Raw genomic sequence first — 13505 nt, 5'->3', positions numbered from 1 at the left:
AGTAGCCAGGTCACGGCTGCGCTTCCATTCTTCGGACTTAAATTCTACAGTTTCCATCGTATGTACGATGCTGTCCCAAGACCAGCTCCACCTCCCCACCCCCGAGCACACACATACATACACTTTGCCAGGAACGGTTTTGGAATCATTAAGGGAAAGAGGTAAACATACGCTCACAGGTGAACAAACCTCAACAAATCGCTCACGTGCATTTGAAAATCCATTTGTTTATATATTTGAAAAACGGAGGAAGTCAAAGTAAACAAGGCAGAAGTGCATAGTTTGAGAAGATATTCAAATATCCATGGAAAAGCATTACTCAGAAAAACAAAGGAAAGTATGACATTACAGGAGTCCTGACATTTTTCAAGAGAGGAAGAAAGAGTTTTTGATTAGTTGATTGTTGAACCCTGAGGACCTTTGACCTAAGAGTCTATTGATTGTGGAGGGGCCCATCCCCTCCTCATGGGTTATTTGCGCTCCTGTGTGGGCCTGAGGGTATTTTTGTCATAATTTATCCCACCTGTGTCTGTCAGTTCCTCCCCACTCTCCTCCCGTGACAGCCTGGCTCAGGTTTCTCGGGAAAGTGCTCAGCCAGTTATTAATAACAGCCCAGCCAGCCTCCCAAGCCACCCAGGATCAGATGGTGTTTTTCACAAAAGAGAGAGATCATCTCCTTGACTTTGGACTTCGCGTATCAAACCGCTGAACAGTAAGTTTTGGTTTTTTAAAAAACGTGGCTTTTAAAATGTTGACGGAGGAGGAGAGTTCAGCGGTAATCTTGCTTCCTTCTGGTAGAGGGAATATAGTAAGCGCAAAGACGCCGAAAGCCTGTTTCCCCTCCCTGCATTTCAACGGCGTTCCAATTTTTATAAGGCTGCTTATAAGACTGATCAAAGAATTAGAATTCGATTCCTTCCATTTCCTCCTGGCTCAGTAAAGGCAGGAGGAGAAGCAAGGGGTTAATAAGAGCTCAACAACTTGAGCCAGCCTTGTGGCCATGCTAGATATTTCCGCCTTTCTGTGTTTCCTCCCTAAAGAGAGGATTTCAGTGATTCCAAAGGGAAATTTCACATATGGAAAGTGTCTGCAGGGGAATGTTGGATGGGAGACTTGGGCCCTGTCATTTCCCATGTTTGAGATTTGGTTCAGAGAGGGCACCTGTCATCTTCCACAGATTCACTGCCTTCCTGAGATTTTAGCCAAAGGCTTTGTCTTTGTAGCCTTTTTGATAATGGTTGCTTCTGAGAATCCTGCAAAGTAGGTCACTGTGTTTTCTGTCTGGAAAAGGAGGACCCTGAAGCTGGTGCCCTGCCTGGTCCTCTGAGGAAAGGTGAAAGCTGACACTCTGGTCCCTCCTCAGGACTACGGACTAAGACAGTTTTCTGCTTTGGTTACATACGTTCAATTCTCTTGAACATGTGCATCAGGCTTCTAAATAAGAGAGGCATCACAGGGAAGTGGAAGGAGGCAGATGCCGGCTTGGTATTGAGCCCTGGCTCAACAAGCTGTGTGACTTAAACAAGTACTCAACCTCTCTGAGTCTCGGTTTCCTTGTTTGTGAGATGAGAGTTATAACCTGTTTGACAGCATGGTGGGTTTTACTCATAATGTATCTAAGTGGCCAAGTATGGTAATATTATTGATGAAACCCCTCATTTGAATTTTTCCTGAATCTTCTTAACCTGGAGCCTCCAATGTGGTCTTTGATGGGAAACTTTAAATTGTAGAGACAATAATTGGCTTTTACTGCTTTTAATAACTTCATCCTTAGGATGGTATCAGCAGTGGGAATGCTGAGGATGGGGGCATTGGAGGATGGCATATGGTTAGTTCAGGACATTAGGCTACGGCTAAGATCAATGATGGTGGGGAACTTCATCAAAACAATTTCAAAGCATAAACTATTATTTTAATAAACTTATCTGCTCTACTATAATCAGCATTCTAAAATTTTTCTGGGACTTGCCTGATGGTCCAGTGGTTAAGACTCCGCACTTCCAGTGCAGGGGGTACAGGTTCGATCCCTGGTCGGGGACCTAAGAGCCTGCATGCCGCGAGGTGCAGCCAAAAATCAATAAATAAAAATAAACTTTTTCTTTTGGTTATGTGCTTCTGTGGTTCCAAAGGACTGCTTTCCCCCCTTGCTAGCTTCGATTCCGTGTCTGGATGGGACAGAAAGGAGGGTTGTCTCAGAGAATACCTGCTTCCCAAAGTGGTACCCTGTACGCTCAGGAGACAGGATGAGATTTTTGTTTTCCACTGCAAGCTGTCATTCTGCAAATGTTTATTTAATTCCCACTGTGTGAACACACAGTGCTAGATTAGCAAAGGGTCAGTAAACTCTAAATATGGTAGGAGAAAGAAGTCATTTCATGAGTAACTCTGTTACAAGTCAGAATGGGCTTGTTCCATGGTACATGGCAAGTACAGACAGGATCTGGCTGGCAGTCCACAGGGCCATCACATCCAATACTTACCCACCGAAAGTGGGCATTATTGGTCAGACTTCCCCTTGAGAGCTGTACATTCTTAGAAAACGATTCAGTGCTTTTCAGGGTTCCTCGTTGGGTTCACCTTCTAAGTAACAAGCTTCTGAGGCACAGAAAAACGCACCACAAAGTCGCATGTCATCCTCCCCGCCTCCAGTTTTTTTAAATTGAGCACCTGTTTTGTTCCAAGCCCTGTGCTAAATGCTAGAAATATAATTTGGGGACTTCCCTGGTGGCGCACTGGTTAAGAGTCTGCCTGCTAATGCAGGGGATGCGTGCGGGTTCGATCCCTGGTCCAGGAAGATCCCACATTCCACGGAGCAACTAAGCCCGTGCGCCACAACTACTGAGCCTGCGCTCTAGAGCCTGTGAGCCACAACTGCGGAGCCCACGTGCCACAACTACTGAAGCCCGCGCACCTAGATCCCGTGCTCCACTACAAGAGAAGACACCAGCACGTGCACCGCAAGGAAGAGTAGCTCCCGCTCGCCACAACTAGAAAAAGCCCATGTGCAGCAACGAAGACCCAATGCAGCCAAAAATAAATAAATTTATTAATTAATTTTAAAAAAAGAAATATAATTTGGCCTTAGAAGAGGTCACAGTTTTTCATTGAACTTGAAATTCTGTTCTCCAACCTGGCCATCTACCTTCTCAGCTAAACTTGACTCCAGATAACACTTGGCTGGTTTCAGAAATCAAATCTGCACCTTAATAATAGGTAAAAACCTGCCACCAGTGAATTTAGGCAGAGGCGTGTGTGTTGCAGGCTGAGAAGGGAGTTTAAAGGTTTTGCCAAATGCTTTTACGAAGTCAAACAGTCCAGAAACCTCTCCTCCACCCCAAACCTGGAATGACACATGTTTGGATATGCGAGTTCTGCAGATAAAAACCCCAAACGCGACAAATAAGCACCTGGCCTCAGCCCCACTCCTGCTCTGTCACACGTGGAAGAACTGGCGGCGAGCGGCACTGCCCTGTGAGGTTCCCGGGCCACAGCTCTGGGCAGTTCATCTGGCCTCGTAAGAGCGCGCTGCAGCTGTGATTCTTGGCGAGGGCTGGGGAACTTGGCAGGGAGAAGGTTGAAAACATTTTGATTATTTTGGTTCCGGAATCTTTCTTAATGTAAAGTGCCTGTAACCGAGTAATTTATGTCTCCTTAAGGGCAATGCCATCTCCTATTTGTGGGCAGGAATGGGGTAGCGGGAAATCTCAGCCTTTGGGAGTCTTGGTAGTGGCTGATTAAGGGGAGGTGCTTGTTCGTGTGTAGAAAAACAGTTCATTTTAGGGCCGGAATATTTACTCAGAACATTTGAGGCACGGTCATAGATGGCTTGGGAAGGCCCAAACTGGACAGATATTGACCTGCAGAGAAAGTCTGAGAGGTACAGTTGAAGAGAAAAGTAGAGGGATTCCACACAGGTCTGGGACCCCCCCGGTACCCCCGGGGGGGATCGGGTGGACCCTCGTGGGTGCCTGTGGCCTGCATGTCTGTGCGTCTGCCTCAGCTTCCCAGGGCTTCCCGTCGCTGAGGTCCATTTGTTTGCCCTCGTGCACTGAGTCCGTGCTCACCTCTCTCCCTCCTTGTTGGGCTGCAGGAAGTGGCCACCTTTCTGACTCCAATGCTTTGTCATACCCTAACCATTATTTTACCAAGTGCCCGGCAGCAAGCTGGGCTCTTGGCTCGCCTCTTTTCACCAATCCTGAGATACTGCAGCGGCTAAGGCTTTGGAGCCAAACACACTTCCGTTCAAATCCCCGGTCATCCCCGCTGTGTGATCGCGAATAGCTCACTAAAGTCTCGGGTCATCAATCTCTCCAACTAAGGAAATAGGAGAATTAGTAACTCCCCTCATAAGGCTTTGTGAGATTAAAATCACAACGTGTGTAGGCCCTTCCTAACTGTAGTTACGAATAAAATCCTTTCAATCCCCTGCAAAACAGATTGTCTCCAGATGGGGTAGCAGGTGAGGTGAAATGCCTGGTCCACGGCTCCAGCACTAATACCAGCCAGAACCAGGATCGCAAACCAGTTCCATCCGGCTCCCAAACCTTGCTGACCCACCATCTGTGACGAGGCACGTGGTTGTGTTTCCAGGCGAAGTCCACTTTGTCAAGTTTTGTGAGTCTGACCTGCCAAGTTTTCCAGTTTTCACTTGTGACTTATTCTGTTCTGGATACTCTGGTCTTCCCTTGGCCTGAATCAAAGCAGTTGGGAGGTGATGAAGGTAGAATATCTTCAAATAGCCAAGTCTGGTGAAACACAGAATCCAATTTATCATAAATGTCAAAAACTCGCTGAGGCAATTATTATAGTAGCTCAGAAGAAAAGTACCTGTGTGACTTCAGGCAAGGTGCCTTCTCTCGTTTGTCAAACGAGAAGTTTTAAGAAATTTCAAATTTCTTTTCCAGTGCCAACATTTCTGTAATCTTTCAGATTTTCCACTACAGTTGGTTTTTTGTAGCTGGAGAGAGAAAGATCTCCTTGAAATCGTATCTTAATCAGGAAACAAGGTATAACAATCATGCCTGTAATCATTTAAGTGTCAAACCATATGCCATTTATTATTATTCTCATTCAAGCTTTCTCACATACAATGCTCATATCACTGATGAGTTAATTTCTCAGATGTCTGTTAAATTCCCTTCCTCATGTAATTCCTCACATAATTAGTTCAGAAAATGCACCTTGAACTCCATTTTAGAAGCTTACAGAACACACAAAACCCATTTACTGTTGCATATGCCTGAGTTTCAGTTGACTTCTGAATGACTCATATTTGAGCGGTTTATGTCTCCTGTCCTACCACGCCATCGTCTATTTCTGGAATCTTAAGGGGACAAATCTCAATTATGCCAGAGAAACAGTGGCCGTCCCAGCAGGACACTTCAAATCCTAAAACCCTGTAGGCCAGTGCCAAACTCTTGTTGCCATCCAACAACTTGACTAGCTTCCCTAATTACAAGCAAAAAAATAAAAATGAAAGCAAAAACATCAACAAGATATAATTCCCATATGATTTTTCAAGTTTCTAAAAGATAACTTTATCAAACATAAATTTTATGGGAAAGAGACATTTTCCATATGGAGACAATATTGAAAATACCCAACTTGGTGATTTTATTTTTGAAGAATAAAAATTTGTGGGAAAAGTAAACTTAATATATGGTTTTTCTTGTTGTAATCGTCTTTTGAACAAAATGAACTTTCGGTCTTCCAAATAAAGCTTCTACTTGATGTGCAGTTATTAAATCAATATTTGTTGAAAGCTGATTAACATCCAGTACCATGAGGCACTGGGATCCAGGATGGGTAAGGCCATCCCCACTTTCTAGGAAGACAGCCCTGCCAATGGGGGGTGGCATGCAAACAAATAACCACAATACACGGTTGTCAGTTGCAATGTGTTACAGCAAGTGGGCAATAAATTCTGCCTGAGGATGTCAGGAAGGATCACAGAGGAGGTATGTTGGGTTTCAAAGGATGAGTAGGTGTGTGACAGTTATGCATGTTTGGGTGTCCAAAGAGAAAATGAGAAGACTGATTTATTCAAGGGGTACCATCTAGGAGGTAATACGGTAGAATATAATTAACAATGATAGTTAACTCTTGCTTATTAAGAGTGACTTGTACCTAGTAGGCACTCACTAGGCACTCACTTGGCACAAGTATTGATATTATCTCATTTAATTCTCACACTACCCTACTCTTATTATCATCTCCATTTTATAGAAGTGCTAACTGAGGCACCTAGAGTTAATGTAACTTGTCCAAGGTCTCACAGTAAGTGGCAGATCAAACCCTATCAGTCTTATGCCAGACCCATCTCTCAACCACCAAGTCCTGGAAGCATTCTTGTTATTTCTCTGTCCAGCTAATGTTAATAAGATCAAGGGGAGGAATTCATTGGCGGTCTAGTGGTTAGGACTCGGCAGTTCTACTGCTGGGGGCATGGGTTCTATCCCTGGTCGGGGAATTAAGATCCCACAAGCCACGTGCACAGCCAAAAAAAAAAAAAAAGTTCAAGGGGAGGACCTTGTCAGTCATAAGTTGATCAGTGGGTAGATAACAAACTAATAATAAAAGAAAATAAAATTGCAGAGAGTAAAAGCTAATAAAACATAGATTAAAAAAACTGAACTTTCACCTAATCGGGTTGCTAGACAGTAAGCTCATAGTAGTGGCCTGTGAGTGATCCATTTACAAAGAGCAGATTGTTTTGATATGAATAAAACTGACTATTGTAAAACTATTCAGGCAAATGTAGGGTTCTCAGGCCCAGAGGGATAACTGCAAGACTATCCATCCCATTGTTCAACCAGCAGTTCACATATATAGAAAGGAGCCGGGACTGAGGAAGAAGAGTGGCCATTGATAATTACATGTGGATATTTCCATTTCAGTCTAGCCCATTTCCTTTTCATTTGAAAACATTAATAAATCCATGTAGTTGAAACAGAGTGGCATCTGGGGATGGGAGTCCTGCGTTAGCAGCATGAAGACTCCAGCATAGAACCTTGGGCAGTTGCTCCATCCCCCAATAGTGCATAATCACAGCCTGGCACATACTAGACCCTTAATAAATGGTAATTATTATACTTTACTCAAGTGACCTATTCAGCAAGAGTGGACAGATTTCAACAGGAGTGTCTCATGTTTCAACATTTGTCTCTAGGGAACTTCTGTCAATATTATCTTGACCATTAGATATTGATGGAAACAAGGAGTAGGATTAGCAAATTCTTATCAAAAAAGGAAATATTTTTGAAGTGTGACTCATGTGTTTAAGACTATAATCTTGAATCCAATGAAAAGTGTTTTCTTTTGATTGAAAAAGAGACTTTGCAAAGTATGTTCTGTTCTTTGTCTTGACCAGGAATCCACACCTAATAAGGGGAAATAGTAGAGGCTGAGAGAGATTGAGAAACAGGTGAAGTCTTAGTACCAGTAATAATTTTATGTAATAGAGGGCGTTTTACTTGTTTGTTTTGCATTGTTTTGTTTTTTGCCAGGGGACCAAACCATTTAACAAATGCACTATGGTCCCAGGAGTCAGAGTTGACTTGAGAAACTTTGTTTTATATAAAAACAAGATTATAAAGGTTTGAAAGGCCAGAGCCTACAAACTGATGGCAGGGTGAAGAACGGAGAATGCAATGAAGTTCAACCCCCAGAGACCAAAAGTCACTGCTACTCGCCATTAGTCTAACTTACCTTGTGGGATTCCACTATTCAACCATTCAATGAACAGGTCAGTTTGGATTTAGATTATTTGGACTCTTGATGGAATCAAAAGAAAATATAATAAAGACAAGTTTTTAAAACTAGATAAGAGAGTATTCATTCTATTTTAAGTATAACATTCTATAAATTAATTTCTATGAAATAAATTGATTCTCAGTGCCTTTTGGAAGTAGGGAAAAGAAAGGAACGTAGAGGCATTCAAATGGGAGGGAAAATTATTTGCGGTCATCTGAAATTTCAACATGAAATATATTAGGCCCCAAATAACCTAGGATGTCTTAAATTTTATGTTATTTATTTTTTATACAGCAGGTTCTTATTAGTTATCTATTTTATACATATTAGTGTATATATGTCAATCCCAGTCTCCCAATTCATCCCACCACCACCACCCCTGCCACTTTCCCCCCTTGGTGTCCGTACGTTTGTTCTCTACATCTGTGTCTCAATTTCTGCCCTGCAACCGTTCATCTGTACCATTTTTCTATAACCTAGGATGTCTTGTATCAGAAATTGGAGGTGATGTTATTTTAGCTACGACTTTTAAATACTGCATTCAAGATAAGACCACGGTCTTGAGATAGTCACACTCAATACATTCTAGCATACTTTTAGAAGTGTCCTAGCTTATTTCAAATTTATTTATTAATTTATTTATTTTTTACATTTATTTAGTGAATGTTTTATCCGATAAAAAAACACTACAAATCATTTTTTTCCTGAAAATGCTGCTGTTAAATAGCCTTTCCTCTAAAAGAATGTCCCTGCAAAGAAAAAACACGTGATTACCAAGCTTCTAGCTAAGTAAGTAAGAACTAATTAGGCAAAATGTAAATCAAACACTGTGACAATCATAATTTTAATCCACAGTAAAATCTCAGTGTTCTAGTAAACTTATGATGGTACAGATTCATGTCCTTCCAATGATTTAGATCTAGAAACAGATCTAACATTGAGAAGAACCAAACAGAAGCCACTCACATTGCTGTTTCTCCTGAACATTTTGAATGAGACAAGAACATGTTCTTTAGCCAAAGAGACAATGTAAACTCAAGGAAAATGAAATGTCTCAGTGAAACATTTTAATGAAAATATGTAATTTATTGGATAAAGTGTAAGTTAAATATTTTCATTAAAATCTTTCACTGACATTTAATTTTCCCGAATTCATATTTGTTAAAATGATTGGTTTGACAAAAATAAAATCAGTATACATTACTTTTAAGTATATGGGAAAGAAAGAGGACTTGGTAGTTATGGGACTACTTTCTTTAGTTTTCTGAAGTTATATAAGCAACATCCTTTTCAATGAAAATGTGAGAAATGGAAAAAGCAAGGGAAAAAAATCACATATAGTCCTTCACCCAAACTTGACCACTATGACCATTACTGACATTTGTAGATAGTCCTGTTTCCTTTTTTAAAATATTTCGATTGTGAAGTCTAACATACCTGCAGAAAAGCCTATAAAATTTCTGTGTGCAGTTTAGCAAGTAGTTAAAAAGTGATTGCCAATGTAACCACCAACCAGGACAAGAAATGAAATACTGCTGGAGGCTCCCCACACCCACGCAGCCCTTCCTTTCCCCTCACTAACACCACCACTACCCTGATTTTATGGTAGCCAGTCCTTTGCTTTTCTTGATCAATTCACCACCTACACCATTGCCACCCACATATACACCCCTAAACCATGCACCTTTAACTCTGTTTTCCTATTTTACATAAATATATTTACACTGTGCATTTTCTTTTGTGCCTTGCTTTTAAAAAATTCAATATTATGTTTGGAAAATTCACCACTGTTTTTGTATGTAGCTGGAGCTTAATTTTCATTATTGTAAAAATTCAATATTATGTTTGTAAAATTCACCACTGTTTTTGTATGTAGCTGGAGCTTAATTTTCATTATTGTATAATATTCCATTTATGCATTTATCTACCTACTGATGGGCTTTTGGTTTGTTTTTAAGTTGAGAATATTACAAATAATGTTTGGATATGTGTCCTGGTGTGATTATCCATGCTTGTCCAGGAGTGTAATGGGTGTTCATAAGGTATGGCTTTTAATCATAATTAAATATTGTAACATAATTTTCTAAGTAGTGTATTCTATTATTTCATAGTTGTAATAACCATCATTTTGTTGGATACTTTTCCATTTATGGCCAAATGTTACAGCCTGGTCTTTTGTAATAAATTCACTCCTCTACTTTCTAATGCTTCTAGTGCTGGAAACAATGAAAATCTAGTCTCTTAGCAAGTTTAATGTTTATAACACGCTTCTCCGTCTATGCTCACTGTACTGTGTATTAGGTCTCCGGGACTTATTTATCTACTTGTTGCACATATGTACCCCTTACACATCTCTTCCATTCCCTCACCCCCTGAGAACTATTGTTTTAAAAGTGTGGTTAAGACTCCCTGCTTCCACTGCAGGGGGTGTGGATTCAATCCCTGGTGGGGGAACTAAGATCCCATATGCCCCATGGCATGGGCAAAACATAAAATAAAGAAATAAAAGCGTGGTAAATGTTTGGCCTGCCGGGAACATTATAGAATTCAGTTTAAACTTTTTGTGATAAGTTTAGTTTTCAGCTATACAATTCTGTGATATGTTGAAATCAACGTGTCACATTTGCCAAACTCCACTCTTCGACATCTCCTTCCTGACTTCTTTGAGAGTAATTTTAGAGTTTCTCCAGGCAGGCTCCCTGCCCGTCCACTTCACAGACCACCTCAGCATCCAATAAAAGCTTTCACTGTGCTTTGACACAGGAACCAAGGTTGCTAAGAGACCACCTGTACTGAATGCACTTTGTTCTAGCAAGAGCAGCTGGAGAGAAAACCCAGGAGCAGCATTACCTACCACTACCCGGGATTAAGTCAGGTGAGAAATGGGTTTCTGTGCACTCTTCGACCCCCACCAGTTGTCTGGTCTTTCCTATTCAGTCTCTGTCTTACCGCTATTGGAGAAAATTGAAGGTACCCCTCAGAGCACAGACTGAAGAAACACAAGATGGAGGTGGAGGTCATAGGAGGGAAGGAAAATCACTTTGCGAACCCATGTGTTATTCTTACCCCTTCTTTCCCAAACATAGGCACAAGGAATTGTTGAACTTAAGGGAAATTCTAGGCGTTTACTTTGCCAGTGATTGCTGTGTAATCTGGGGCAAGTCATTCCCTCCTTTAGGAACGGAGTTAGTTATTACAGAAATTAATCAAGATTGCTAAAAGTGGAAGAAGATGATACTTGTATAAATCTCATCTATCTCCCCCTCTCTCTTTCACTTTCTCTCTTAAAACTCGACCTGCCTTTCTGGGTTTGAGTGAAAAATAGCAGAAAATATTTTCCCACCCCGATCTTGCCACTTTCTAAAAATATTGATGCTCATTTTTTTAAATAAATTTTTTAAAGTTTATTTTTATTTATTTATTTTTGGCTGCATTGGGTCTTTGCTGTGCACGCGCTTTCTCTAGTTGTGGAGAGCGGAGGTTACTCTTCGTCGCGGTGCGCGGGCTTCTCATCGCGGTGGCTTCTCTTGTTGCACGCAGGCTTCGGTAGTTGTGGCGCGTGGGCTCAGTAGTTGTGGCTCTTGGGCTCTAGAGCACAGGCTCAGTAGTTGTGGCACTCGGGCTTAGTTGCTGCATGGCATGGGGGATCTTCCCAGACCAGGGCTCGAACCTGTGTCTCCTGCATTGGCAGGCGGATTCTTAACCACTGCGCCACCAGGGAAGCCCTTGATGCTGATTTTAAGTTGAGTGTGTATAAGGGACTTGGATGTAAGGCTTTGAAAATTACTTAACTCATTTGACCTTACATTCCTGGAAAAAAGGAGTTAAGAATGGTTCTAAACTCCCTACCTGACAGGCATGTGAAATGTTCCGACTGTGTGCTCTACAGACCACAAATTAATATCTTTAAAAATTCCGTAATACTTAAAAAAATTTAAGATATTTAAAAAACCGTTTGATTAACACAGAAGTGTGGAAGAAATTAAAATATTTAATGTCTGATTAAGTGACCAAAATATGAGAAAGGATTTTGAGGAAAGATCAGGGGAATGAAAAAAACCTTTTGTTGTTTAATGTTTAAAAATTTTATCACATGCCTCTTTCCATGTCTTCAAATTCTCATTTCCTGGTAACACCCACTGTACAGGTTAGAAGAATGGCAATTTCACTAATGCCATAAGAATGATTGTAAATGACTTTGCAGATAAGACTTCAAAAATAAACTAATTATGGATAACATTGAAAACAGAGGGGTAATTCTGGTAGTTCCTTGAGCTGTTTTTTGTTTGTTTTGTTTGTTTGTTTTACAAATTTATTTATTTTTTGGCTGCATTGGGTCTTCGTCGCTGCACGTGGGCTTTCTCTAGTTGCGGCGAGCGGGGGCTTCTCTTCATTGTGGTGCGCGGGCTTCTCATTGCGGTGGCTTCTCTTGTTGTGGAGCACGGGCTCTAGGCGCGCGGGCTTCGGTAGTTGTGGCTCGCGGGCTCTAGAGCACAGGCTCAGTAGTTGTGGCGCATGGGCTTAGCTGCTCCATGGCATGTGGGATCTTCCCGGACCAGGGCTTGAACCCATGTCCCCTGCATTGGCAGGCGGATTCTCAACCACTGCACCACTAGGGAAGCCCTGAAAGACATTTCTTGATCACTGTTTCTTTCCAGTGCAAATATTAGATTGAGTTTAAAGAATCAGGATTATAAATGTGTTCATTTAAGGATATTTTCTCTTTCTTTTTCCCCCTAGGGAGCAGGAGCATTTTGGATATGACGTGTAAAAACTGGATATTAATTTCTACTACTAACCCCACAAGTCTGGAAGATGAAATTGTGGGAAGACTTCTAAAAATTTTGTTTGTAATCTTTGTTGACTTCCTGTCTATTATATATGTTGTTATAACTTCTTAGCTGACTTCCCTTACTTTACATGTGAATTTCATATTGAATTACAGTGAATAAAATTTTGTAATTTAGTATGTTGAGTGATTTTAATTTGATGACATCTCCAATTATTCTAGAGGCCAACAGGACGTTGCAATAAAAACAAGATTGTGTATTATTTAGTACTTTATGGTTTATAAAACATTCACATAAGTTGAAATGGAATTTTTTCCAAAAATCTACACTACTGTCATAAAACTTCTTGATTTTTAACATGATCGTTAGTTGATAGATTGACTAAAATTTGTAGGTGTAATTATGAGTGAAGTTGTTTTTTAAGGATGTGTACCTATGTGAAATTTTATATGGTTCTATTTTTTAAAATTTAAAATTTATTTTTAAAATTTATTTTATTGAACTATAGTTGATTTACAATGTTATGTTAATTTCTGCTATACAGCAAAGTGATTCATTTATACATATACACATTCTTTTTCATATTCATTTCTATTATGGGTTATCACAGGATATTGAATATAGTTCCCTGTGCTGTACAGTAGGACCTTGTTGTTTATTATATGGTTCTATTTTTAACACATCAAGCTTAATATAAGATGATCTTTCCATACTGTATACTAACAGTTTATTCTCATTTTCTTACATACACATTTCATCTGTGTGTAGGTAGATTGTTTTTCTTAACCCTCCACAATTTTATGTTTCTACTAACAAAAACTTAAAGTTAGGACTAGAAATGCTTAAACAACATTCTTTTAGGAAAATAGAACTTGTAAGAAAGGAGAGAAAACAAGGTGCAACCTGTGTTGATTTTCTGTTTGGGACTAAATGCTCACAGTATGTCATTTAATGTAAGGCTCC

General features: G+C 40.4%; 1 protein-coding gene across 3 annotated transcripts; it reads left to right on the top strand.

Annotated features, from left to right (window-relative positions):
* The first annotated feature begins 542 nt into the window (after nucleotides 1-542).
* On the top strand, nucleotides 543-12719 carry MRLN (myoregulin). 3 transcript variants are annotated; one of them, XM_059900351.1, is made up of 4 exons: nucleotides 556-712; nucleotides 4437-4614; nucleotides 10516-10627; nucleotides 12493-12719. In XM_059900351.1, exons 3-4 carry the CDS (start codon nucleotides 10549-10551, stop codon nucleotides 12651-12653), a joined length of 240 nt encoding a protein of 79 aa, XP_059756334.1. In that variant the 5' UTR covers nucleotides 556-712; nucleotides 4437-4614; nucleotides 10516-10548; the 3' UTR covers nucleotides 12654-12719. The 3 variants fall into 3 exon arrangements, with proteins under 3 accessions (XP_059756335.1, XP_059756334.1, XP_059756333.1); XM_059900350.1 differs by lacking the exon at nucleotides 4437-4614 and having other exon boundaries at nucleotides 565-712; XM_059900352.1 differs by lacking the exons at nucleotides 4437-4614; nucleotides 10516-10627 and having other exon boundaries at nucleotides 543-712.
* The last annotated feature ends 786 nt before the right edge of the window (nucleotides 12720-13505 follow it).

The sequence above is a fragment of the Balaenoptera ricei genome, chromosome 16 (assembly GCF_028023285.1).
Source record: "Balaenoptera ricei isolate mBalRic1 chromosome 16, mBalRic1.hap2, whole genome shotgun sequence".
Lineage (NCBI taxonomy): Eukaryota > Metazoa > Chordata > Mammalia > Artiodactyla > Balaenopteridae > Balaenoptera > Balaenoptera ricei.
The sequence above is the reverse complement of the archived record's forward strand: the minus strand, read 5'-3'. Positions and strand labels throughout refer to the sequence as shown.